We start from the raw sequence: 27,842 nt of genomic DNA on the forward strand, positions 1-27,842 counted from the left end.
GAGGGCCTAGAGGGCCCTGACGGATCGCCACTGCTATTATAGAAAACAAGAACATTTAGTCTTTGGGAAACGCTCAACCCTACAGCCTCCTGTCAATCACCAGCATGTCAACAACGGCTTCTGTCCCGTGCGCAGATTGTCCCGCCCTCAGCAGGTGTTTCCAATTAACTAATTAATGACATGTAAACTTTGTCAGCCAATGCTTCGATGGGGAAAAGACACTCATTGTATTGTATGGATTTTAAAGAGAATGATTTATATAATAGCAGTGTACAATATTTAACATTACAGGGAAATAATGTATATAACAAATGGACATTTTACATGGGAATCTCTGTTTTTAAACACACTCAATACTGTACTGGAGCCAGTCTTAAAAACACTTTAAGAAGAGATGAAAACTTTCACAGGGAGGGCAGGGACTTTTCAAGGATCATTTTATTATTTTAGTAGTAAAAGAGCAGATAGTCAAAGGTCAGCATCAGCAGTCCACTGGTACATTTAAAGTATAACCTACTCTTGACATCATTTTAAAACAGATGAGCGACCTCATCACGAGACAGACAAGCTTGTGAGGTATCTTTCATCTCTCCTGCACACGCTCAAGTTTAGCATGTGGTGTGAATCCATTTGCAGTGTTTCCACTTATCGCCAGAACAGATTAAAAGGAGAAAAGCTGGAGCAAGATCCTCCTGAGTGATTTGTCAGATCTACAATAGTAAATCTCATTAGACTGCAGGTAAGTTCAGTACAACCAGTGTTATATATAATTATTTGCAAAACTTCTTTTTTAATTTTCACACAAGGTTGGCCATGATATTACTAGTTAGAAACATGACCTTTATATTCTAAAGCTTGTGTTACTTATTAACAAGTATCAATACTCCTTCAGGACACATAACACCTTTTGCATAATAAAGAACTTGGTTAAGATTAGATTTATTTTCTTTTGTTCACACTTTCTTTGAAAGTTGCAGTCCATGTTCTGGTAAATTACTAATGATCTATTTGAACCCTGTGTTAAGTAATATTTAGGCTGATAAGGTCCCAGGTGTGCAACAATCCGAGGGAACATCAAATCGAGCAGTCACATTTTGGTTATCAAACCGGTCCATGACATCATGTTGAGAGGTTTTTACACCCCAGACTCTTTTTCCACATGGCTCAAGAAGATCAGAGGACATCGCAGTGAAACCCTCCTTGGTTGTTGTTGTTGTTGTTGTTGCAGTGGTTGTAGAGTAGTTGTTTTTTTTCCACTTTTTTGTTAGTAGTAGCAGAGAATAAGTCCAGGTATATAGCCCCCATTTTTGTATGGCTTGTTTCCAATATATGTGGTAATTGGTTAAAATAAGAGCGCAATGGGGATGACGTTATGAGGCACTCAGCGTTACTAAAAGGTGTAGTGAGATTTCAGTTTTACTATTATTAAGTATGAAGACTTACATGACTACTCCTCATTCTTTAGGAGTAGAGGTCAAATACAGATGTGTGACAATGAACAGCTGTGTCTGCTTTACCAGGCAGATATAAATAGTGCCCAAACATTTCCAGTTTCTTTTTTTACTCAAAAGTAAAAAGCTACAGCAAGGACATCTTTTCTAAATCAGACAACAGGAATCCGATTTCTTTTTTGCGTAAATTCTGCTGCTTCACCAGAACAGAGACTGATGTTAGATAACCAGATGAGATCATAAAAACCAGAGGGCCAATGTCTATCTCAGATGGCTGTGGCGTCTTTAAGTGGGGAGAAATGGAGTGAGGTCAAAATGATTTTCCTCGTAAATGGGACATAATGTAATCAACACAGGATTACAGCTGTGAGCCACTCCTCCTTTGTTGAGGTCGAACACAAGACACTGATTTGTCTTCCATTTATAAAAGATGCATTATGTTCAGCATGTTTAAGACTCATCCAATATCAGCTAAAAGTTGCTTTGATAATGGAGTCCAAGCTTGTAAGTTTATTAACAATGCATTGCTTGGTTTCACTCGAGTGAGTCCACCACGTGTATAATGGCTTGCATTGAGTCTGTATTGCTTTCCAGTTCGCCTAAAAGGGAGTGTTAGATCCAAATGTGATTCTGTTAAGCCTGAGAAACAGAGATCCAGCCACTGTATGTCTGTATTTCATCAAGTTAAATACACAAGATATTGATTTTTGGGAGTAGAAAAGAGGGATGCTAACAATTAGATTGTGTTGCAGAAACAGCATCCCCTTCGATGTGAGGGAGTGGGCTGAAGTAGAGCAGAGCTCCTCCAGTTATCAATAGAGAAAAAAGGAGAGGTATAGATTCTCCATGATTCCCCTTTCGTGTAGTTGATCCCCTCTGACTGGTCAGAATCCAGTCCAGGTTTGCTGAGCCTCGTACTCGGCCCAGGCTGCTGAACACAGCTCTCCTGTGAAGATTGTCTTGATGCAAATGAGTTAGGAGAGCTCAAAGCCTGTGTTCATACTGATAGCGTAGCGCAGTTTGTCGCGCAAGATGCTCTTCTTGCTGTAGTTGGGCAACTTGAGCAGGTTGAAGCATGTTGATGAAGTGGGAAGTCGACCACCAGGCTCCTTCTTGCGGATTGTAAAAAAGCCCCTAAGAACACTTCCAAGTGTGTCTCCGGTGTCCTAGACACATGAAATGCTCTGTTAGTACAAATGTCCCACATGAATGCGTAACACATTTCAAGCTCCATCTATTTTCTTCTTTTTTACGCCTACCTGATCATCTGAAACTTCCACACAGCGGATGGAGAAAGGTGGTTTGAGGTAGGCAAAACCTAGAAGTGGTGGCCTGGAGCAGCTGGTAACAAACTGTAAAAACATACACCAAAATGAATGATACAATCTTAAACCACTGGTAAAAATAAAACAGCTTTTGATTGTGACAGTTACAAACAATTTACTTTAAGGAACATAGCCCTCTCTTCAGAGGTGAAGTCACTGGACAGGATGTCCCACAGCCAGATGATGACCCGGTGGCTGCTGTGAAAACCTCCATAGTAGACGGTGTGTTTCCTGAGAAAGAGAGGTGAAGACAACAAGGATTACCATCTATGTCTACAGAAGCATAGATGAAGGCAAAACCTTACTGTACAGCCAACAAAGGGTTTGATATAGGAGACTTCTGAATTAAGGGGAAATTCCTTCTAGATTTGCGACACATTTACTGAGAAAATATAAATAAAATGTCAATTACATTGAGTATACGGTTGAAGAAGTAATGAACGAAGAATCATTTAAAAGTCTGAAATGTCCCTTACTTGAGGTCATCAAGATCAATCTCAGCATTGTCTCCAGCGACAAGACGCTGAACCTCAGGCGTGGAAAACATGTGCAGCCACTCTGGGTTAATGATACTGCGGAAACCCCGAATGAAAGCTGCCGTTTGCTCCTTAATCTGCGTGTGCATCCTGAAGTGAGCCATGAGGTGAATGTAGCTGATCCTGTAGGAAGTGGTAGAGCTTAGATCAGACGTAGACACTGATTTGTAATGACTTCTCAACAATCAGAAAGATTCAAAACCGGTTGGTACCCCACTCTTTTTTTCAATTGTGTTTTTGGATTATGTATTATTGACATACTTGTTTTCGTTGGACACTGTCATGGTTTTCCCCCCGGGTATCAATTCATGACAGACAAGCTGTAAGGGAATATAAAAAGGAGCTTTTAACTGATTAATTTCTATATTAAAATCCACATAAATCCACATATTATGTTCTTACCTGGCCCATTACATCCTCATCATAAGATAAGGTCAGTCCAAGATCGCCTATATCTCCATCGTAGCGCTGAAAAACAAATAAAATAAAAGTTATGAGATGAAAAGGGGACACATTAGTAAAAAAACTAAATGTCCAAGTGTAATTCTAGCCGACCTTGATGGAAGTGAGGTTTTTGTAAAACTCAGAGTCCAGGGAGGGCAGCTCGTCGATGGAGCTGTAGAAAGTGGTGTGGTGGTGACCCATGACCTGACTGAGGAAGAAGGAGGCAAAGGGGACGTCCACAACGAGACCCTGAGGATACAGAAGTCACAGTTACACATTCGCCCAAGATGTTCATGGAGAGGTGACCAAATGAGGATTTTTTTTCAGAACGCACAAACATACCTCATATACGGCTTTCCCGAGCATCTTCCCCACAAACTCAAACAGCTGCAAATGGTTCTCATGGATGTAGGATGTGGGTGAAGGATACAGCCTTTCGTTTCCACTCGTAGTCTATGGGAAAAAAATATTGATGTCACACAAAACAGTGAAAATCAATGTCAGCAGCAGGAGTGCCATGATAAAAAGGGCTTTTCTATTTGCCTGACTTACTTTAAACAGGTTGAGGGCAGGATTGAACACTTTTTTAATGATCTCCTCGAGAAACTCTTTGAACACACCATCCTGATCGATACCAGCCTCGTCTACTCCCAGATCGTTGACAAACTTCACACGAATGACGCCTTTTATGGAATTTGGTGGTAATCTGCGGAGCTGGTCATATCCATCCTTAGGACAGGGAAATACTGAGTGTTATTCTGGAGAACTAACACCCACTTTCTTGCTCTCTTTCAAAAAATAAATCCGTTGACTCCATACCTCTAACATCCGTGAGCGACGAATGGTAATATGGGTGACATGTGGTGAAGCAGAGTTTGTTTCTACCAATCCTAAACTTTCCTTTTCCTTGGTGACGATGTTCCTGAACAGCAGCACTCTCTAAAATCAAGAGGCAACGTTATTAAACAACTGAACATGATAATGACACTCTTCAAAGAAAGGAACCCTCTTTTACTCACGTTTTTATGTGGAATGACATGTGGGATGTACTGCAGTAGAAGCTGGGCTCTTCTCTTGCCTTTCTCGAGCTCTTGAAACAAGAGGCTAGGCTTCAGGTCCCTGAATGCAACACAGGAGAAATATTTAAAGGTGAGTTTCTAGATGTAATCACAAAGCACAAACAGGAGGCCGGACATTAACATCTATTGAATGTGTACTTACTTGCGTAGCCAGTGGTCATCAGGGGTGAATCGTCGCCTGCAGTCCCGCTCATAGAGAACCATCAACCAGCCATGAACACTGTGGAACAACTCCAGTTTCTCACCCTTAGCATTTTCTGTTCAAAACAAAACATTTTTTTTTAGAGATGATCTTTTCAATCAAGCACTATAATATATTTTTTGAAATCTGTAAGATTGCACACTCACCTAAGATGCCATCCCATACCATCTTGTACACAAATGTGTTCAGAAATGAGGAGATGGTGAGGAGTTCCTCGATCTTGAAAGATGTTTGTTCTTCATAAACTTCAATGTCATCCAGAATTCTGTGACACATTAACAGGGTGTCATTAAATGATTTCGCTACATGGGGCATCTTACAAATAGCAAAAACATAATATAGTTAATAATCAGTCAAATTACGTGATCAGGTGCCGGGAGCAGTCACAGAAGAGCATGAGCATAGCCAGGAGCTGCTTGGACTCCTCAGTGTCGTTGTTCAGACACTCCATGAAGAGTTTGAGGCCTCCCTGGGGACCGAGCTCACAAATGAAGGCCCAAAGCTTGGGCAAAAGTTCATCAAGATGTGTCAGACCTGCAGAGAATGCACAGTTAAATACTCCATGATGAACACAACAGGATATTTCCAAAACACTTGTATGGTGTTAAAATGTTGGTACTGACCGGTGAGTATCTGGAGTCGTATTTGCGTTAGAGTGGACAGAGCGGTCTGGTAGAGCACACAGATGCTGCACACCTTCTGAACTTCAGCTGAGTCCACTCGCTTTCCTCCCACTGGTTTCAGGATGTTTCGAACAGAAGCAGACTTCTGAAATGCTCGCTTGAAGAGGTCTGTGAGCACAAACAAACAACACACAGGCATGTAAGAACATTTGAGAACCTCTTCAAACTCAACAGATTGTGATTAACCATAATATGTAGGAATATGTTTGACTTTATGACTCACTTTTCACTGGTAGATTGTTTTGCGATGTGCTAGGCTGCGGGGGTGGAGGAGTGGGCTCCTGACTCTCCAGCTTTTTAGAGAGGACATCGCTGAAGAGGGTCCGAATAATAGAAACACCCCACAGGTACTGAAGCTGTTTAGTCACCAGCGGCATGGACTCATTCAGACTACAGGGGGCGGGGAACAAGGAGGCGAGGGAGACAAAGTCAAGTATGCAATCTGTTGCTTGCAGAAAGTACACAAATAACTATACTTAAAGCAAATATATAGTATTTCACTCACCCGTAGTCTACGGTTTGGGAGAACCAGCCCAGGACAGGGTGCCAGTGGGTGAGGTTGGACTTCTTTTGGGATACATATCTCTGACAGTAGGACAGCATGTCCGTCAGATCCTTCACAAAATGGTTGGCCTCCTCTTCCAGGACTTTCTCACTAAAGAAGCCCAAGTGAATCAGGTTGCCTATCAAATAGTAGAAGATGCAGTCAGCAATGATACAAGTAACAGTTCACAGGACATTCTATCATTTAGGTGCAACTAGATTACATCAGTGATGCACATATTCATCTAAAATACTTTACCAAGTAGGCAGAGTGTGTGGCTCCCCTCCAGACACACACAGATGTCCAAACACTGTTCCTCCCGGCTCAGAAAAAGGATGAACTTCCGCAGCAGGTCATGCGTGTGCATGGACGCCATACACTGTTGAGACAGAGCACATATTATAACCTGCTCTTTAACAGTTCAAAGTAGTATATACAATAAGAACATGTAATATGACAAAACGTTTACCTCTGGAGTAAGCACACTGAGGTGAGACACGACTGCAGGAACTGACATGATGTGAAGGAGGAATGATCTTAGCAGGTTATCGGAGAAGTGAGCTGCAATGACCGGCCTGGAAAATAATAGGTTTAGTTAAAAGGACAGCCTGAAATATAAAAACAAAAACTGAAAATAGCAGAATTGGATATAACAAGTCTGCTCTGTTTCATGTATAGAATCTCTTGTCTTTATGTCAATGCTGCATGGTGCTCAAACATAGTCAAGGTTGATGGACAGTGTTTCCCTGATGATGAATGTCAAATGTTATGCCAGAAATATTATCTGCCCGGAGAATTTTTGGTGCCGTTTACATTCCTTGTGGTGCAAAATAAAATAAAAGGTACTACAGGAATGTACCAAGCCCACAGTTTTTATTTTTGGACTAAAACTGCATTTCTGTGCAACAGTGTGGCAGAATGATAATAAATGATCCTATTTTTTCTTAATCTTCTTTTTCGAAAAGCAGTTAGAACTATCGATTTACCAACGCGCAGCTCACCTTAATGACAAAGAGAAGATAGCTGTGAGGGTGCCTTTGGAGAGGGATGGTTTACTTCGAGCCAAGCCATTTGTCAACAAGATCTAAACAAGAAATGTTAGGATGACAAACAATGAGCATTTTTATTAAAATGACTGCTGGGACTAAATAATAACATCGATGTCCAAACTGCTTCATTGAATCTTTGAAAAAAGTATGAGCTGTAATACTGAACCTGCAGTATGGAGTAGAATCCCTTTTGATTGAGATGGCCCATGATATTTTCACAAATCCTCGTCAAAGCGGGTCTGAGAGCTTCTCCTAAAACAATAAGTGGGAATGAATTGTGTTTTATCTTTGCAGGAAACATGTCCTGCAATAACAACAGATATGTTTAGGACCACATCAGATGATTTGAGACTTACCCTTCCCTCTGACTATCCGCCAGGTTGAAGTGTCTGTGAAAGTCACCAGCATGCTGAGGTACAGCGTTATCATTTTGTTGTCCTGAAGTATGTCAGGCTGCATGTGAAAAAATAGAAAGAGATATGTCAAATAAAGCCATAAAATCAAAATGCATTTAACTGTGTAAAGTCGAGACTTACCTTTAATTTTTTCAGTAGTTGACAGCAGATCCACAGCACATCTTTTATCTGTTTGAGCCAGGGAATGGTGAGGTCTTTGGAGAGAGCCAAGGAAACATACCAGACCTGAGGGGCCAAGGTGAGAGAACAGCCACTGAGACTAGAATCACATTTAAAGGATTGTTAATGTATGGATGGTATAAAACATTTTTCACTCACTTTGGGTTCATTTTCAACCTCCATGCTGGCAAGGATTGCACGGCAGAGCTTCTCAAACATCTGTAGAATCTAGAGAATTAGAGTCATTTGAGTGACACAGCCAAGACAAGTGTATACACTAATACTGTGTTTTGTCCTTAAAAGTGTTCACCAAGGTAAGCCTTACCATTTCTTAAAATAAGCAATATTATGCAAATGTTTTTCCTGTGTATTAAAGATTGTTATAAACTCACCATCTTATCCTCTGCGCGATATACAAATAGTAATTTCCGAGCGATTTTGAAAATTGAAAGTGCATTTCTTTTTGATGTCCCAGTTTCAGAAGCTTGAAAATAGTCATCGACCTCTTGCCTGATGAGAAACAGAGAGGAAATATTGAGATGGTGATTACAAGAGAAATACATATTTTACAATTTAGTCATGCAGTGCTAGGCAGTAATTCAATAATTATGATGAATTGTCATGTTCCAATTGCATCAAACAGTAATGACATTCATACATTATACACATGGTTCCATTATATGGTATGTGATATGGTCTTAATTGATAGTAACAAGCATTTAATAACACCAACTTCTCAAAAAATATTATGTGAAATATTTTAAACTTATGTAGTTTTTGCACTAGTGCTTGATTTAATGAGAAAAAGTATATAATACAACAACATTAGGCTTTACGATGTGGTTATTTCATATAATACTTATTTATTGAATTACTAGAAAATATGCTGTGGTACACATTCTTGTTAAGATATAAAATAAACTATATGGAAATAGTAGATTTTGGCTATATCAACCATCCATATGTTCCTACATGCATACACAATTCAAAGACCTTTAAATCACAGATAAATAGTTATGTAATCTTGAATCAATAAGGTCGGAGTGTACCGTATTTGTTTCTGGAGTCTGCAGCGACAGAGGAATCTCCGGACCAGGGCTTGCATGAGGATTGCTGATTTCTCCTTGTCCTTGTGTCCCCTTCTTTCCTCCCTGGCCTGCCTGGCTTTGTCCAGGAACTCAGACTTGGAGCTTTGAGTTAAACTAAACATTGTGCACCCTGGAGAAGAATAATTAACAATTTACTGATCATCCGTAGGCTTGCATTGCTTATATGTTGACAGTGGTATCAGAGCACATGTATGCGCTTCATGAACATCGTGATAATACAGCAGCCCTACAACACCAGCAGATCCTCACAGTGTTTTGATTGAACTAACCCTGCGATGTTCTTCAGTTGAAGATTTTCTCCGACCTTTAGGCTCCCCTGTCGCTATACCTCCTCAGTCATTTGGTTGTCCCTGGGATCCGAGCGCAGGTAAGCCAAAAATAAAGATGAAGACTAACTTCCCATCTCTGGAGCAAAGGGAAACACGGGAAAGATGGAGCTGGGATAGTTAGCACACAGGGCTAGTTCGCTTATAGCCGACGTGTTACTGTCTCACGGATAACCTTTTCACGATCATTCAGTATTATTTGTCATCGTTGTGGGGTTAGAGTTGATCCTGTATCAATGACAGTCTGAAAAACACAGGGGACATACCGTTTTGAAATGTAAACATTGAGAGGAGATCTGTACGTTGACTGCAGCCATTAATCCCCTGTGTCGCACTAAAATTAGTCCGGGTAGTGTTTGTCTATGTATGAATCGTTATATAAAAAGTACTTTTCAATAAAATATTTCAGGGATGGCAAACATTATTTGTTGTCCATTTTATTACAAGAATAAAGTCAAAATAAAAATAAACAACCACAAAAACAGCAATGAAGCGTTTGTCCAGAGCGTTGGGTGGGTGGCGGGGGGACTGTTATCACTGTTACACTCTCGTTAGCGGAAATGTGGAGGCTAAGGCTAATGTTATTAAAGTTATACTCTTCGGTGTGTCAATACAAAGTATAAGGGAGGAAAGTAGTGTCTAGAGACAAGCTACATTTGTACTAATGGCACATGTTATCCCACCTAGAATACTCCGGTAACACTGAGCCGTCTGACAAATACGGTCCCTTTAAACAGAGCAGATGACGTCACATTTATAACTGCGCAGCGGCGGACCGGAAGGAAGTGGGTGTTAGCTGACTGACGTTAGCAAGCTACAGTTATAAAGTCTGCTGCGGCTTCTATGGTAAATATACTTCTGTTTTATCTAAAGACAATTACAAACAGACCCATACCGTTGTGTAGATACAGTTGTTTACAATTGTCTCCGTAGCAATATGTATATCGTCTGCCATATCAATAACTTTAGTTGATGCTAACTAGCTAGCTAGCTCAAAAGCGGTGCTGGCTAAAATCAAATTACTACTTACTGGATTAAAGGATGATTAAAGGTTCAGTGTTTGATCCTACAACGAGAGACTAAGTCGTGAATAGTCGTATACATGTAATAACGCTTTTTCTTGCGTTTTGTAAAAGGATAGCAGGCAGGCGCATAGTAAAAGTCTGTTCCGATGTCTTTTAATTTCCATTGCCCTATTCCAGTTTATCATGACAGTCCGAACAAAACGTTGAATACTAAAGAAAAGGGAATTATCTTCGGAAGTCAGAGGTGGAAGAAGTACCTGAGTGTAGGAATACACAAAGTCCTGCATGCATAGGGTTACTCAAGTAAAAGTATTAAAATAAACATAAAGTACTAAAAGTAAAAGTACTCATTATGCATATTCGCCTAAATTCAGAATAATATATATTATATGTTTTATAATTATTGATGCATTAATGTGTTTTTGAAAGCTGGTAAAGGTGCAGCTAGTTTTAATGACTTGGTATGCTGCAGGGTAGCTTGTGGATTTACTTTTGTCTTTTTAAATGTTGATTATATTTCACATTAGTCATCCATATCTGCAAAGTAAATATTAAATAACATTAAACATTAAATAAATATAGTGGAGTAAAAGTACACAATTAACCTCTAAATTGTAGTGGGGTAGAAGTACAAAGTAGCAACAAATTGAAATACTCTAGTAAAGTACAAGTACCTCAAAATTATTTTATATATTTATTGTGTATCGTAAAAGTGTTGCTAAAGTTCTTAACTGTCAAACCTTTGTCCGAAGTACAGAGTCTCAAATAAAATACTTGGATCACCACATTTATTCTAGTCATTTTGCAGATTCAAAGACTGAAATGGTGATGTATAATATATATACTTTTTCAGGTTGTCAACAAATCTAAAAAAAAAAACTGAAATATTTAAAGATGTGTAAATGAAATGCAAAATGTTCCTTCATAACAATCAAGATTGACACATTTATTCTGAGTCAATATAATAACACTGTCCTGCGGCCATAAACGCTTGTGCCTATTTTAAAATGTATCCCTATACTTGTGGCTAGGATTTAGTAAAATCACATCTTTAGCAACGACAAATGGTTTGTCCTTTTAATGGTTTAAAAGTCGCCAAATATTAGGAGACGGACTAGTGCATTGGTGTATTCGTTAAAAACAAAACATGTCCGCCCTTTCCTTAAAAAATAGCTACCTAACATTAACATAGACCTTTGTAGTAATCATTTGTTTCCACTCTGTTCAGTTAACAAGCTAATCCAGCGACACTAGATCCAGGTGTCACTCTGTGTTTGACCTTGTTCTGTCCTAGGAAGAGATGTCAGGAGAGAGTGCGGTGAGCACGGCAGTGCCGGCAGCTTCAAACCGGACTACATCCTTCAAAGGCTCCAGCCCGAGCTCGAAATATGTGAAGCTAAATGTGGGTGGAGCACTGTACTACACTACAATGCAGACACTAACCAAACAGGACACCATGCTCAAAGCCATGTTCAGCGGCAGGATGGAGGTCCTCACAGACAGCGAAGGTGAGCTTTTGGTGAAAATCATATTAGCATGGCTTATGTTAGCCCTCCTCTGGCCTTGATCTATTACTAACTTATGTTTCATTGTTTCATATCCACAGGTTGGATCTTGATTGATCGCTGCGGGAAACATTTTGGAACAATCCTTAACTACCTTAGAGACGGGGCCGTGCCTCTCCCAGACAGCCGGCGGGAGACCGAGGAGCTGCTCGCTGAGGCCAAGTATTACCTCGTACAGGGCCTGGCTGATGAATGCACCGCGGCCTTGCAGGTACTTAATGATAAACGCATATTTTGTCCATTGTGATATCTTCAGAACTGTCATTAAATTAGCTCCACAGAACCATTAACAAGTCATACATTTTTTTGTATATTTCTGAAATTCCTTAGCGCACTAACTGAAAGATAGTACGTTTTTTATGAAACAATTATAAACGTATCTGCTTGAAAGGTTAAAAGAATGTAGTCTTATTTATTGCCTGGGGGGTTTCATGTCCTCCTTCCTCTTTGCTACTCTGTTCCACCAGATGGCATCCTTCAATGTATAATATACTGTGTGCCAGCTTTGAGGTGGATCTTTTTTAATGGAAAAATCAAATGTTATTCTTTTTTTCCTACAGAACAAAGAAAGTTATGAACCCCTTTGTAAAGTGCCTCTAATGACATCATCTAAGGAGGAGCAGAAGCTTATTGCAACCTCGAATAAGGTACGTTCTGTTTTCTAAATAATGTGCCAGATTTCCAAGGGAAAATGTCAAGGGAATTTCTTTCGCTTATTTAAAAAAAAAAAAAACGTTTGTTTCCACAGCCTACTGTCAAACTGCTGTATAACCGAAGCAACAACAAATATTCATATACCAGGTGAGTCCTCCTTCACTGATGTATGGAGCTAACATGTTAAAGAAAGAACGTCATTTACCGAATTCCTAAAAGTTGTCTAAATAATGAACCCTATTGTATTTCCTTTCTTTTCCTCCAGCAATTCTGATGACAACATGCTGAAAAATATTGAGCTGTTTGACAAGCTGTCTCTGCGGTTCAACGGCCGGGTGCTCTTCATCAAAGATGTGATTGGGGATGAGATCTGTTGTTGGTCCTTTTATGGTCAGGGGCGTAAGATCGCTGAAGTGTGCTGTACCTCCATTGTTTATGCCACAGAAAAAAAGCAGACAAAGGTACAAAAAAAAAATATATAGATACTATGTACTGTATATGCATGTTGTATGCCCTCCTTAGAGTTTGCTGCGCTTTTGCAAGCATACAACTACAGTTTGTTCTCTCACTAATCTCTGGTGTACCACTCTCCTTCAGGTGGAGTTCCCTGAAGCACGAATCTATGAGGAGACCCTCAACATCCTCCTGTATGAGTCCCATGATGGGAGGGGTCCAGACAATGCCCTGCTGGAGGCCACAGGGGGCGCTGCAGGACGATCTCATCATCTGGATGAGGACGATGAGCGAGATCGAATCGAGCGAGTTCGTAGGATTCATATCAAACGACCGGACGACCGCACACACCACCACCAGTGACCTTCCTCCTTCCACCCGTCAGCTGTGTCTCTGACCTGGACAGCCTTTGCACCACGCTTGTGCCTTACATCACCCAGCGCCCTTTCTGTATCACTTCCACTCTTCTCTTATTTTAGCAGCTTTTACTCCAGGAGACTCCTTTGAGATGCGTGTTATCCAACCATGTGTGCTGATGAAGTGATTTTGTGTTTGTTTGTGTGTCATCTTCATTGTCTGACCGGCTGTATGAAGTGTTTTGTTCTCTGTTTGTTAGTCATGATAACTTTTCTCACGGTTTTATTTTAGTTTGCAGAACCCATTACACATGGGTATTTGCATCAGGTATCCAGTTTTAAATGATAGTGGAAACAAGAGATATTGTATTGTTGGTATACATCTGTTATTGGAGGTCCTCATTAGATCCAAAAGAACAAGAATTATATCATGTAAGCAACTCAAGATAAATGTACTTTTTTTCCCTCTTACCATGGTTCTGACCGGTCCACTGTAAGATCACCAGTGGATTTACCAGGTGGTGTTCACATTGTAGCCACATGGTGGCAATATTTTACTCTTGAAAACTCCTAAAAATGTTACCAAGGCTAGTATGTAGCCTGCAGATAATGGCGATTACATTTTAAAATTGTAATGTTTTGATAAATGTAAGATATCACAGGTGGATGCAACATTTCACTGTATTGCTTCTGTCACATTTAGTATTAACATGTATGCATTTTCCCTTCACTCCACTAAATGATGATTATGTTCAGTGGAGGAACCTGAGCTGTGACCTTAGGTGTTAAATGTACTGGGGTGAATGATGGATGCTGAGGTTGAGCTGAATGACTGTAATCGGAGATCTCCCTGGCAGGAAGGGAATCCTGTCTACACGCTTTTAACAGGGAGCGAAATTAGACCTGTCCTTCATCGCCGCATTCATCAGAGAATGTACTGTTTCCACACAATCAGTTTTAGTTGAAATATGTCTAGCAATCACAGTACTCGTAGGTCTGTTGTACAGAAGTGAACATATATGTATGTTTTATATTTATACATACTTTATCACAAATAAATTTCTACAAACATTTATTTGTTCTGTTTCTACTTTGCATCATATCAGCGAACGTACAAAATTATCATACAAATGGCTTCATTTTGAGGATCAAAATTGCACAAAGCAGTATCTGAATCGTTTGTTTTGCATTAAAATAGTTTTGTAGATTGAAATGTTTGATTTGCTTTGAACTTCAATGATCAAAATAGCAGACAAGCCCTCTCTTTACAGAGAATGATGTTAAAACGTTAACCTTGTAAGAATGAGATTGTCTGTAGTGGAAAAATACACGTGTCCTTTACTTATGTGACTAGATGAGAAACAAAGCTGTACAACAAAGCAACTTCTTCCTTGGTTTCTTTAGTGCTTCTGGCCAGGTGTGTTTTCTGTAGACATGTTGATCTCCCCTCAGGGGTCTTCTAATGAAATATGCAGGGGCTTCTTGTGTGTCGCCTCAACCCCACACAAGTTACCGTGTCCTAGCCCGAGTGGCAACCTGCAGTGAAGAAAACACTTTATATTACATTTCATACTTTAGTGTGTAGCTTAATCTGAGAGCAGAGCATCATACAGTATAACACACTCTTCATCATCAGCAAAACACACGGTGCACTCTTCATCATCATATAACACACGGACGGTGCACTCTTCATCATCAGCAAAACACACGGTGCACTCTTCATCATCATATAACAGCACACGGTGCACTCTTCATCATCAGCACTGGTCTCACCACCATGAGGTGTCCGTTCTTAGCCTTGAACACCATGGGTTCCTGTCCGAGGCTGAAGTCCACCGCACTCTCTTTCCCTGCCTGGATTTCAATCTTGATGCTGAAAATCGAAACACAAATTATTTTAGATTGAAGCACATCTCAAATCCAACCTCTTTGAATACTTCTTAATGCAAAACACTAAGGGCATAACAATTATTTTGCACATTTAAACATACATTCAGACAAAGTGTACTACAGAAAACATTTGTCTTAGTGATCAAGTCAGGAAGTTTCAAAGTGAGTATATTTGTTCAAAGTCACCCTATTCACCTGTCTCAAAATGGATGACATTTTAAAATTAATATTATCTTTAAGCCGTTCTTTCCAAATGCATTTTTTTAAATCTCATTCTGAGCCAATAAGCTACACTAAAGTAGACATGACATACAACAACCTTTTCCATGTAATGTCTTTCTCTATTACAAAGCATTTACCGAAAAAGGTTGTTTGTATGTCATTCATAGTCCGATTTATAAAACATTTATACAAAATTCTTCCTAAAACATGGTAAAAATGTGTCTTTTTAAATGGCTGTTGACAGCATTATTATTATTTGTGGAATGACAAAGAGATATCCAAAATCCACCCTGTAGAAAAGTTTGTCTGTAATGAGTTATGAAATGAAACAATACTTAAACCCGGCTTTATGCAGTGTTCGGATTTCTGTTCAATAAAATAATGCAAATAAGCATATATTCAATACATACCTTTTTACAAAGAATATGATCTGTTTGTAAGCAATTGATTTTATAAGATTAATTGTGTTTTTGTATTTGTTAAAACTTGAACCCCATTCTCAGCAGTGTCTCCGCACAGACTCACCTGCCCTGAACCACTTTGACTGAATTCTGTTTGTTAGCAATGAAACAGAGTTTGGTCAAAAACTCAAACAAATGGTCGCACTGCATCAGAAGGTCCCCCTGAAACAATTAACAAAAGTGTACTCTATTAGATCAATTGAACAAACAAATACTTCACATAACCAGTGATCTGTAAGTGAATAATGCAAATGCTCCAGTGATGGCAGTGTTGTCCGACTCCACCTTATGTGATCATTTCCATTCATACCATAATAAAGCTTTCCCAGTTGAAGTGAAAAACAGGAACATTCTGATGATCTCAAATATCTCCTGCATGCATACCTTCTGTTTAGGGTCCTCACATGTTATGTGCAGCACAATGATGCCGTCTGTCAAGTTACTGACCGAAATACCTGAAAAATAGTCAAATAAAGACACGTATATTTGAAAGAATTTCCCTAAAGGCGAAACACATATTATTTCATTGTCCTGACCTTTGAGAGAGGTGTACAGCACTCTCTGTTTGATCTTGGCCTCCTCTATCACGTAGGCAGCCGTCTGTGTGAGGACGAGCTGTCGCGGCCTTGGTTTGAAACCATTCCTGTTATATTTAATCACCGGGACACCGTACTACAGAAACACAGAACATCGCACAGTTAGTTACGTTCCATGTGAGACTGTTTCTTCTGGGTTTAAAAGGATTTTGATCACCTTAATGTGCTCGTTGCGAATCGTCTGCAGAACCCTCATGTTTATCTCTTGTTCACCTGGAGGTAATACATTTAGTTCAATTGATGAATAAAATGTGAAATGTGTGAATGTGTCACTACTTACTGATTCTGGTGTCCACGAAAGGCTGAGCGATACTCTGTGGATAGCTCTCCTTTTTTCCCTTGAAGATGGAGCTGGTGAGAAACTTCAGTTGTAACTAAAAGAAACAAAAACATATTAGGTTTTAATTTCAAGATAATATGAAGTTTTTTATAATGTATTTACATGTGTGTCACCTGGGCTTTTTTCTGGGGTGTGATTCCTCGCACATACTTCCGCACCATTAGACGGTAGTGAAGCACACGCAGTATCTCAGATGTCTGACAAAAACAAAACAAATTAGCACGAAGTCAAAATAGAAGCTAAGCTCTAATCTGGTTGACAATGAAGTAAGTTAATCATGTTACCTCTGCCAGGACTGCTGGTGGAGTTTGCCAGGTGGTTTTATCCAGCACCGTCTTTGGCAGGTTGCCTTTGAGCCTGTTCAAGTAATTTTGTCTCACAAAGGCCAGGTACTCCGAGTTATCCGTGTTTTTTAATTGCCCCCTGTTCATGTAACCTTTGATGAATCTAAAAATGATTGAAAATGCTGTTATATTGAATGTGACAGTAAGCCTGAGGAGTCGTGTAATGACATGTCTTACTTCTTGATGACTTTCACAGCCCAGGCTCTCTTATCTCGCTCCTTCCTAGCCTGCACGCCTCTCCAGCAGGTTTCAATCTTGGTGGCTAAGGATATAAACATTTGTATTTGTATAGTGTGTAATTTTCCTTTATTTATATAATAATATCATGCACTGTGGCGTTTACCTGCTTCTTTCTGTTTTTTAAATTCTCCCTTTGCTTTGTATCCTTTGTATTTGGCCTGGAGCCTCGTTGCTGCAAATTCAAAGAACAAATAAGTCACTTTTTGACATTTGTTTTCGACTAGAAATGACTGGAAATTAAATACATTATATTTGCACCTACCCAATTCATGTTTACATCTCTCATAAGCATCCTCTGTGGCATAAAGTGTCCTCGGGTGGCGGATGAATATTTTGGTACTATAACAAAGGAACCCATGTGAATGTTTTCATTACTTCTTAAGTATGTTTTTGTTCTGTTGTTATTAGGAAGTGCTCTCCTCACCGTCCCATCTTGTACTCATTTGGCATGTAGCCGAGATGTTGAACCAGCACTTCCACTCCATCAGCAGGCATTCCTCTCCAGTGAGGCCAGGTGGCTGGGCACAGGGGTTTATATCTGCAAGATGCACCAAACAACCCTCTCAGTAAGTTTTAACTGCACTGGAAAGAAACTACTCAACCAAAGGGTTTTCATTTAAACATCAAGTACAGGGTCAAAGCTCTGTGGTCCTTCATACCGCTTTAAGAAGACTTCATATTTGCGTCTGTACGCAAAACCCGCTCTTCTGACCCTGAGGTGCTCCAACAAGCCCAGGTACTTCACCTGGTGCCTGATCAGCGCTTCGTCAAATTGACCTGCATGAGAGAGGAGAGACTCAGATTGAAACATCTCCATCCTGTTCACAAAATGGCTTCATGTGCTTTCTATTAGCTCCAAGTACCTGGCTGCTTGGACTCGTTGGATTTCAGACAGCGTATGTACCAGGCCTCTTTAGCCATGAGGATCTCTGTCAGCTTCAGCAGGCTGCTCTTAAACTGGGTCGCCACCTTCAGACACAGCAAGAGGGGCGTTATCCCCAACACTTCATCTGTCACGTACACATGGCTTAATGAGGACACAGTCAGGCTGAAAGAACGACCTGCCTTTGTGTCAGTGGTCACTCTATCCAGACCACTTACTGATGTGTTTCTCCTCAACTTTAATCTGCATCTTTTTAGTCTTTAAATAAAATTGAAATGTGTATTATCCTATATACCGTTATTGGTCTACATTCCTCTCTCTTCCTCTCACATTATTTGTAAATGATATGGAACTTGGATAGTTATTTGATCTCCTTGTTGTTTTTTTACAAGTTATTTTTTTCTAAATGCATTTTGTAGGTCAACAAATATGTTTGGTACATGCTAATTCTTTTAAAGAATCTCCTTTTCCACTTTAGATAATGCCATGAAAAGGAACGTTTATATATGGCTTGAAACTCTGAGCCACAGCACAGTACTGATGATAATTGTTAGAGGCAGTATTTTGATTTTATAAGAAAGGCCACCTAATTGTGACGTCTGTAGTCAACGCACTATAAAGGACTACAATTCCCACGGCGCCTGCGCTAAAGCCACAGTGATGGGCAACCTGTTGAGAGACGCCGTCGAGGAACAGTTTTTAACTGTACACGTACACGTACATACAAATCGTACAAGTACCCTTTAAGTTATGAAGTTATAAGCATTATCAAGAAAGAAAGAATACCTAAGTTGTTTGTTATTTTATTTGAGTTTTGCCTATTTCTTTTGAATATTGTAAAGGCCATTTTTCTTTGTTGCATGTGCAAAAGTTTGTTATTTTATTTTGAGCAAACACATCGCAACATCATCTAAACCATCGGAGGCCAAGCAACACTTCAATCTGTGAGTAATTTAAAGGAAAGAAACGAGTTAGAACTGTCTGTTTAAGGCGTCAAGTGGCTTGATGGAAAGACAAGGAAGGAAGCCACGACAATAATATATAACATCATCTTCATCATTAATACAGATGAAGGATGTGGAGAGCACTTACTGTTTCTGGTCTTCGTCTGCTGTCTGGATCCGTTGAGGAGAAGCACTCTTTCACTATGGCATTTTTAGACTGACCAATCAGCTGTAAGAAGATAGGAGAACACACACAGATTATAACGCACCAATTCACCATTATGTGTGACACTTAAACATTGTTTGTAAACCTTTAGTGTTATTTTATAGCAGTAACTCCAGTTGAATAGACTTTTTCACATTTGTCAAACACATGTGTAATTAATATCAATATTAATTTCTGCATTGCATTAATAGTGTTAACGTTTGGAGTCATATAAGTGGCATGAAGAATGGAAATATAAAAAGCTGTAAGTAAACAATAAGCAGCTTTTTAATGTTCTTTAACACATGTATTGTTTTACGTATGTGGAGCCATCATTATTATATTATAAAAGTGACCTATGCCCTTGGTCTATGAATATTAAACAATAAATAAATAAGCGTACTATCAAGAAAAAAGACACTGTAGACCAAGTTTTGAAACCTTAGGTCTAAATAACTGATAACAATCTATATACTAATTAAAAGAGTTTCCATTGAGCCACTCTTTGCTTCACATTATAAAACATTTACATTTGTAGACTTACATCCTTTATGTTCCTATACAATCGGTCATTGTTTTTGTCCAAGAAACCTATAATGTCACAGAAGAAGAGGAATAAAAGGCTGTTAGTCAGTTAAAAATAAATAAAAGTGTTAGATGTTTGAGTAACAGGGCCTGACACTGTGGTTTCTTTTACCCACAACGCAGTAGGTGACCTCCCCGGCATAATGCAAGAGACGGAAATCTCCCCTCTCCAGAGTCTTACGTGTCATTTTGTCAGCCAGTTTGTGCCTGCAGTCAAAGAGGTGGGGAGAGACAGAGGGATGAAGAGCAGAGGCTATACAGACCGTCCTAATCCTCCGTCTCTATCGGCTCACTGTCGGCTCACGAGGGACCAGTCAGCACACATTTGATGAATGGGTAACACTTCAGGGGTGAGGACAAGCTTTGAATTACACATTTAGATGGAGTTCATACTTAATTAAAAGTGCATCTCAAAAGCACTGATCATGTGAACCTCCATATGTGGCAAATATATTTCTACTACATATCTGCCACTACGTTTTTTGTAATGTCTGTTTTTTACATTCATTATTTGTCCCTCTCGGTTTGTTGTTTAATCTGCTTTTTTTTTTACTGCCTGTTAGTGTACAGTTTTATTATTGTTACTATTATTATTATTATTATTGATTGTATCTTTTGTAACTCTGGCACAATAAGGTCCTTCTACAGCAGGGGTGTCAAACTCAAGGCCCGGGGGCCAAATCCGGCCCGCGACTTCATTTTATGTGGCCCGCAAGAGCTTGCAAAGAATATAATACGTTTATTATACGGTTACATGCTACTTTACAGTATATCTATATATGTTCATTTTAATTAATTTCTTATTTTATAGTTATTTATCTTTCTGTTTTTCAATCTTACCCTGTTGCTGTTAAACTACTGAATTTCCCCACGGGGATTAATAAAGGTCCATCTTATCTTATCTTACAGAAGCATGTTGCCCATAAACTACATGTCCCATAATGCATCTCATTTTGTAACATTCTCACTGAAGAGACTTGCAATTATTTGCCCTAGACTTCTGCTTTCAGACGTAGTTAATTATGAAGTTATTACCCTATCCGATAATAATCCAATGCAGAGGCAATAATATAATATAATACATTATTTCATATATATGTATTTATATATGTATATTATTTATATAGTTACAACCGGCCCTTTGAGTGCAACCATAATGCTAATGTGGCCCACGATGAAATTGAGTTTGACACCCCTGTTCTACAGTCTTATCTTATCCTATCCTATAATTTGAGGATTGTGTGATATTTTAAGATGAGCTTTTTTAATTACGTGACAAAGTGAGGGTGATTTCCCATCTTTTCTTCCAGTCTTTCCAGGAAGGTGAGATCTGAGGCGTCTCCTGGCCTGAGACACTCCTCATCCTGGAGGATTATCATCAAAACATGGAAATAAGTCAGCTTCAGTGCTTCCCTTTCAATGAACTGTTCTATTGCAGTAAACACACACCAGTATTGTTATGATCCCTCTGTATTTATCCTCAACCAGGTCGCAGATGATCTTATTGTTGAAGAATTGAACTGGTTCCCACTAGAGGAAAAATCAGTCAGTGTTAACATACTCAATCAAAGTCATTGATTAATTATTCAACACTACTTTTGTTTCAGGTTTACCTCAATATCTTCTGCCTCATATTCTTCCTGCTCAGCTTTCAGCGTCAGTTGAATGAAAAGCTGCTGCAGCTTCTCGTTGCAGTAGTTTATACAGAACTGCTCAAAACTGAGGGCCATGACAAAAGAGGATTTCGCTCAGTAGGTAATTATAATCACAAACTCATTTTTTAAGCTATAAAAAACCTTCATCAGGATATCCAATATAATCAAATCAGTGTCACAAAGGGAATTTCTGCTTACCTGTTTACATAGAAAACCTCAAAACCATATATGTCCAAAAGCCCTATTACAGTCTTCCTCGAGTTGTCCTGGGAATAAAAAGGAAGTCATTATATACTCATCCTGGGTGTATTGGATGTGTCACACACCACTCTCCTCACCTTGTTCTCCATGGACTCGTTGATCTTGTTCACCAGCCAGGTGAAGGTCTGTCCGTAGATGGCTTTGGCCAGGGCATCTCTAGCATAGATGGCATGATCAGTTGTGAATGGGCTGAGGACCTTCGCAGTGAGACAAAGTCAGAGCTACATTTCAACCACTACAGAGAAGGTTCAAGTAGAAACAAACATTATCATAAATGTAAGTCAAGGACACCTGTTCATTTTTGGCTTCAATTTTCCTGTATGTGAGTCCCTCTTGGAGACTGTGAGCATCGACTCCTAGCAGCTGCAGGGACATTAAGTCAGTTTATTCTTTGACTTTTTTTAATCATCCCTGGATATCCAAATTCTTTCCATTATCATTCTCTTACATTTGAAACCCAGCGCAGCTCTGCGTTGTTGTTGTTCAGCAGGGCATGGCCTTTACTGTCCGAGTCAAACTGCACATTCCCCAAGTGGAGAACGCTAGCAACGGTCCCAAACAAGTGCTGCAAAAAAGGGACATTTTTTAAGGCAATGTAAAACAAGAAGGGAATAATGAGTGATTTAGATCCGCATTTCACCTACATTAGTGTTAATCTCATCAATGTTGATGATTTGTAGTGCATTTTTCACTGTTTTCCAGTCATTTCTGTCATTAATGGAGGACACAATGGCACACTCGCCCTGTGAGAAACAGCAATAATAGCAACACATTGTCAACGTTTACTCTTGAATCTTTTCTTTATTAAAACTCTGAGTCATACATACTTGGGTTAGATAGTTGTAATGCTGGCAGTCTCTCTCCAGGCCCATCTGGTGCAGCAGGTCGTCCTCCCCTCCCTCCACCAGCTGGTAGAAGATGTGGAAGTTTCTCTCCCCGTGATTCTGATGCACCACCCTCGACTTCTCCAGCAGGTAGTTCAGGATATGTCCTCCGACAGCATCCCCCTATGGGCATCAGGATCCTAAAGACAGCAGCTCTACAACTTGCAGAAAAAACATAGCCTATGGTCCAGTGGACAGATTTAAAAAAAATCCTCTTTTGGATAAATTGAGAGAGAATATTAACGTTCTCCTTATTTTTAAATGAACAATCATAGTTCTTAAGTTTGCCCTTCATTCCTTTTAAGTCTGTAAATGTATTTTTACACTCATTTTATAATTAGACTGAGCTTTCAAACTAAACATGTATATGTTTAAAAATCAGCATAATTTTTAATTTATATACATATTTCCACCACCCCAAGTTACCACACATAATTTAAATTCCAAATAAATACCAAAATTGTTGGATCACAGTAAAAGACTTCTCATGAACTTCCTTTTTTTTCTTAATTATAATGTATTAATATATTCTTGAAAGCCCTTCTGTCAATCCGTCCCTTGAATCTTACCTGGCTGTCAAACTGAATGTCCATATACTTCCCAAACCGACTTGAGTTATCATTTTTCAATGTTTTGGCATTGCCGAAAGCCTGTAAGGAAACACCATAGCACATGGAATAATTAATGTTAGCATGACCTGCTGTTTGATATGTCATTACAAGGATGTAACGTAAGTAACCATCACACCTCGAGGACAGGGTTGGACATGAGCATTTTGTCCCTAACAGTGTTGAGCAGAGTGGTGCTCGGACAGCTGACTGCGTAATACTGCAGGATCTTTTTAGAGGCCTCCGTCTTCCCGGCTCCACTCTCTCCAGAGATGAGGATGAAGTGATTGTTAAACTCTGTCAGCATGGTTTGGTAGGCGCTGTCTGCCAAGGCGTAGCTGTGGGGATGCAAGGCAATCAAAATCTTCCACAGAGAAACCTATTAACAATTGAACATGAACACATATTTCTAGTTTTTACACATACTCACATGTGTGGTGGAAGCTCAAAAAAGTTCACACCCATGTAGATTTCCATGTGTTTCTTATTGTAGATGTCCAGCTCTTTGTAGGGATTCACAGACACTAGCAATGTGCCAATGTAGGTCTGAAATAGGTTAAGACATTGATAATTGTAAAGATATACAAGCATTTGTTGACAGCAAGCTTTTAACTCTCCTGTCATGTTAGTTTCTCCCCCATTACTTAGGTGTTACCAGTCAAATGCATCAGTTCTGTTTTAACTGCTCTTACATTAACAAACATTAGCAACATTATCGGAAAATGTATTGTAAAATTAAAATGTTGTCCATTTGTTGGTGTGTACTCTCTGATGGATTAACATAATCTAAGGTTACCCATTCATCTCCTATGGTGGTCATTTTTGACCCGTCACACCATAGGTGTAACAAAGTTGACTAAACCACTAAAAATTCAGTGAAAGTGGTGATCAGCAATTTTATATGTTCAAATGCCTACTGTGGAGGATATCATAAGGCCTTGAGGCAATCAAATGTAAAACACAATATAAATAATTGATGAAAGTACTAAATCGGTAAAATTTGACCCGAACATGACAGGAGGGTTGAAAAGTCAAACGACTCACATAGATGAGATCTTTGCTGAAGCGTTTCTTGAGGTTACTGAGGAAGGCGGTCTCTGTGGTTTCATCCAGGAGGACAAAATCCTGGATCCCAACCCGGTCCCTGGCGGTCAGGGCGCCCTCCATGTCCAGCTGACCCTGTGCAACAAGTTGTATCAACCATTAGGCAGCCAAGTGCACAATTTAAGAGCAGTGGAAATATCTTTTTCAAATTCCTGGTGTTTAGCATCATAATCTAATGAGTTTCTAAAAACACATTACACATTCAATACCTCAAAGTACTTAATTAAAAACTTTATGAATTTGTAACAACAACAAGTGAAACACATTTTAAATGCATAACAATGAAATTCCAAATTCTCTTCCATGTTTTTCCGACAATGGGGTTGGATGAATGAGTGTTTGCATAAACGGCTCCATGGGGGATGTCGGAGCTAAAAAAGAAAGCCCCAGAAAAAGCACAAACATGGTCCCTGTTAGTTCTATTGAAATAAGAGGTCTAGAGGTCCTATGTGTCTTTGATGCAAAGCTCTGTGATTGTGCAGACAAACAGACAGAAGCTAATGATCGCTACACAGCACACAGGGACCTTGGCTGGCAGCCCGCAGTTCACTAGAGCTGACACACCAACCAAACACAACACACTGTGCAAATGGACTTGGGGAGCCCAAAACAGCGGCACATTTAAGAGGCATAGTGGGAAAAATTCCACCAATCTGTTTTGCATTCTCAGCACCAACACTTAGACCAAAGGTTTTCACAGCTTTTGTTGGTTTTGTATTTTTCTCTCTCTCTCCTTTGGAAGCAGAAGTCCTTTGATTCTCAACTCTCTCTGTAAAAACATTAAAAAAGATAATCCATTGGATCTAATTGACACAAAGCCCTCCGCCCCCCCCTCCGCCTACTCCCCCTGCCTCTATCCTCCGCCTCTGGCCCTCATTTCTTCTGAGAAAGGCCAAGTGTTTTTGTCCTGTAAATACCACGGAGCAGAGACAAAAAAGACGTCTTTAAAATGCAGTCTACAATCCATTACACATATTCCCCCTGCATATCCATTCAGTAATTATTCATTAGAAAACATTTAACGTCACAGTGAATTTCACACTAGGCAGTCGAAACACAATGGAGGAGATTTGGCCTATTTTGGGGTGAGGAGTTGGGGAGGGGTTGGCTGTACAGAGGAAGGGTGAGGGCGAAGGAGGGGGAGAGGAGGGGAGCTGTATTTGTCTGATCTGAGAACCTCTGAATCGGGGCCGTCTTGAGACAACGGGACAGACTAAATAGTGCAGTAACGGTCTGTGCCCCGCTGCTTGCTGTGACACTTATTTAGTTTGCCCCGGGGCGAACAATAGAGGCTTGTTCGTAGCAATCCTGTTCTGTAATTTGGACTTCATTACTCTGCTCACACGGGGCCCCATGGAAGGATAGAGGAGGCTAGTCAGATGAGAGGGTTTTTCTCCACCTGTCAGCCCCTCACCCCCAATGCTCTCACCCCTCTCCTCAACAATACCCCTCACCCTGTGTCCCCACCAATAACCCTCACCCGATCCCCTTCCCATAGCCTCCCCCTCCCAGCCACCCACTTTAAGCCAATGAGACAGGTGAACAATATCATTGAAGGAACCTTTTTTTGGACGTCAGAATCAATCTGGCAATGTGATGGTAGTGGTGCTGGTGCGGGGTATCTGTGACACCCCCTTTCTTCATGGGAACAAACTTCTCTCAGGGCAGCACAAGCAGACAATATGCTGGGACAGCGTGACTTAGGGATCTGCCATACAGTATTACAAGTAATAACATGAACAGATAAGCTCCTGTCAAGAGGAGGATTAAAGAGTTCGGGGTAGATGATAATGCTAATGTTTTAGGTCATTCCTCGCACTGACAAAATCTTTGTTCCCATTCAAGTTTCCTTTGGTGTCCTGCAGGTATTTCTTTTTAAGAAAGCTGTCTGCAGCATGCACAAGTGTTTCTAATGACACTGTGCTAGAAAGGCTGAACATTGAATGGGCGTTCTCAGTCCAGCAGGACAAGAAAGAAAGAGTTGAAGAAAGCCCCCGGCTATATAGAAAAAAGTTGTCCTTGTGCATGTGTTTTTGTGGCTTTAAATAATACAAACCAAGTGAACTTGGTTGTAATTCTAGATATAATTAAACAATCGACAGCCCAATCACATGCACGGCGGAAAGAATGGTTATGTAAGGAATCCACTAAGCCATTGTCAGATCAGGTGAATTGCCATGCTACCTCAGAGCACAACCAATTGTATTTTAATGAAGAGATGGTCCCTCATCTTGGTCTAGAGTGTCAGTGTTGCCTGAGACAGAGTGACCTCATCCGTGTGAGAAGCCGAGGTATCTCTAGACAAAGGAGGGGAGGGGGGGCTTCTGCAGCAAATTAGCACAAAGTAAGTGGTTAAGTTTATCCCCCTCTTAAAGAGGATTTTGTCTGATTGTCTCATGTATTGGTAATATCTCCGCCTAAGAGAAAGAGATTAACACTGTTTTGTTCAGCTCAGGTGGTACCAACCAAGGTCATGTAACTCAATATCAATGTATAGCATTAGTTTAACATTTTGGGAAATCTGCTTAGTTAGTTACTATTTAGAAGAGAAGGTGAAAAACACACTTGATCGTGACGGACGATAAGATGAATCTTCTCATTAGACTCTCTGTCATAAAATGTGACTTGCAACAGGACTAGGATCTATTAATGCCTTTGGTCAATGGATCACTACAGTTTTTAAAACTCTTGGACATCATCTATGGTATGATAACTAAACTTCAGCAAACACAATAAAATGATCAAACCTGGTGACAAAATGAACACATTACAAAAGTTTACGACACAAAAGAAAACCCAAACCTGCATTTCTGAAGCTCTGTTATTATTCTGCTGTCAGATGCAGACTTTCGATGAGGATTCAAACTGTGAAAAAAAAAACTCTCCAGAGAAGTTAGACGAGAGTAGCGTGTCCTCCTGTGTCTGCTTGCATGAAGACAATCAGTGAACCTGTAAACACTGGATGGTTGACAGTTAGTTTGCAAGAGTCCAGCTCATATAATACTAATAAAAAACACAATAACTGTCATCTACTCTGGTTTGTCTGGCAGCTCATTCATCCAGTGTGCAGTAGTAGTAGTGATGATGTGTGGAGGCCTGGGTGCACATATGCAAAGGCCCAAGGCACTGTGGGCCAGGTGCTTAATCATTCATGTCGTGGGAGGTGGAGGGACAAGGAGATCTTACTCAGTGCTTACCTGGGTATCTACTGCTCTACTGAGTGTAACATAACGATACAGAAACA

At 39.9% G+C, this 27,842-nt stretch overlaps 3 protein-coding genes across 3 annotated transcripts; 1 reads left to right on the forward strand and 2 right to left on the reverse strand.

Annotated features, from left to right (window-relative positions):
• Positions 1–235: 235 nt before the first annotated feature.
• ube3b (ubiquitin protein ligase E3B) lies at positions 236–9,642 on the reverse strand. The gene is made up of 27 exons (XM_034122364.1): positions 9,267–9,642; positions 8,938–9,106; positions 8,281–8,398; positions 8,048–8,116; positions 7,850–7,954; positions 7,670–7,766; positions 7,480–7,565; positions 7,266–7,348; positions 6,734–6,839; positions 6,523–6,643; positions 6,226–6,403; positions 5,944–6,110; positions 5,661–5,828; positions 5,400–5,571; positions 5,184–5,302; positions 4,978–5,092; positions 4,776–4,875; positions 4,576–4,695; positions 4,309–4,485; positions 4,099–4,209; positions 3,868–4,005; positions 3,715–3,780; positions 3,574–3,632; positions 3,253–3,435; positions 2,896–3,007; positions 2,711–2,803; positions 236–2,617 (listed from the first exon to the last, which is right to left on the reverse strand). Exons 2-27 carry the CDS (start codon positions 9,096–9,098, stop codon positions 2,426–2,428), a joined length of 3,216 nt encoding a protein of 1,071 aa, XP_033978255.1. The 5' UTR covers positions 9,099–9,106; positions 9,267–9,642; the 3' UTR covers positions 236–2,425.
• A 438-nt stretch (positions 9,643–10,080) lies between these two features.
• Positions 10,081–14,447, forward strand: kctd10 (potassium channel tetramerization domain containing 10). Its single transcript, XM_034122366.1, has 7 exons — positions 10,081–10,169; positions 11,643–11,856; positions 11,955–12,124; positions 12,474–12,560; positions 12,662–12,714; positions 12,833–13,028; positions 13,165–14,447. Exons 1-7 carry the CDS (start codon positions 10,167–10,169, stop codon positions 13,381–13,383), a joined length of 942 nt encoding a protein of 313 aa, XP_033978257.1. The 5' UTR covers positions 10,081–10,166; the 3' UTR covers positions 13,384–14,447.
• Positions 14,448–14,740: 293 nt separating this feature from the next.
• Positions 14,741–27,478, reverse strand: myo1ha (myosin IHa). The gene is made up of 32 exons (XM_034122365.1): positions 27,401–27,478; positions 24,539–24,673; positions 23,925–24,040; positions 23,634–23,832; positions 23,456–23,536; positions 22,830–23,009; positions 22,647–22,745; positions 22,451–22,567; positions 22,294–22,365; positions 22,080–22,199; positions 21,940–22,007; positions 21,700–21,805; positions 21,536–21,616; positions 21,359–21,450; positions 20,199–20,293; positions 20,046–20,092; positions 19,445–19,525; positions 18,333–18,438; positions 18,129–18,246; positions 17,894–18,007; positions 17,732–17,808; positions 17,573–17,641; positions 17,407–17,491; positions 17,170–17,332; positions 16,999–17,082; positions 16,826–16,919; positions 16,703–16,758; positions 16,486–16,621; positions 16,334–16,404; positions 16,014–16,111; positions 15,150–15,249; positions 14,741–14,912 (listed from the first exon to the last, which is right to left on the reverse strand). The coding sequence occupies exons 1-32, from the start codon at positions 27,404–27,406 to the stop codon at positions 14,886–14,888; spliced, it is 3,093 nt and encodes a 1,030-aa protein (XP_033978256.1). The 5' UTR covers positions 27,407–27,478; the 3' UTR covers positions 14,741–14,885.
• Positions 27,479–27,842: the final 364 nt, after the last annotated feature.

The sequence above is a fragment of the Trematomus bernacchii genome, unplaced genomic scaffold, assembly GCF_902827165.1.
Source record: "Trematomus bernacchii unplaced genomic scaffold, fTreBer1.1, whole genome shotgun sequence".
Classification (NCBI taxonomy): domain Eukaryota; kingdom Metazoa; phylum Chordata; class Actinopteri; order Perciformes; family Nototheniidae; genus Trematomus; species Trematomus bernacchii.

Bases quoted from the DNA above. Each gene is read 5' to 3' on its own strand.
- ube3b (XM_034122364.1), bottom strand. From the start codon at position 9,098: ATGTTTAGTTTAACTCAAAGCTCCAAGTCTGAGTTCCTGGACAAAGCC. The intron at 3,781-3,867 runs GTCGGCTAGAAT...TTTGTTTTTCAG, and splicing joins AAAACCTCACTTCCATCAAG to CGCTACGATGGAGATATAGG. The intron at 2,804-2,895 runs GTAAATTGTTTG...ATGTTTTTACAG, and splicing joins AGAGGGCTATGTTCCTTAAA to TTTGTTACCAGCTGCTCCAG.
- kctd10 (XM_034122366.1), top strand. The intron at 12,125-12,473 runs GTACTTAATGAT...TTTTTCCTACAG, and splicing joins AATGCACCGCGGCCTTGCAG to AACAAAGAAAGTTATGAACC. The intron at 12,715-12,832 runs GTGAGTCCTCCT...CTTTTCCTCCAG, and splicing joins AACAAATATTCATATACCAG to CAATTCTGATGACAACATGC.
- myo1ha (XM_034122365.1), bottom strand. The intron at 22,568-22,646 runs GTAGGTGAAATG...CCTTTTTTGCAG, and splicing joins TTGATGAGATTAACACTAAT to CACTTGTTTGGGACCGTTGC. The intron at 20,294-21,358 runs GTAATTAAAAAA...CTTTGACTGCAG, and splicing joins AATCACCCTCACTTTGTCAC to GCACAAACTGGCTGACAAAA.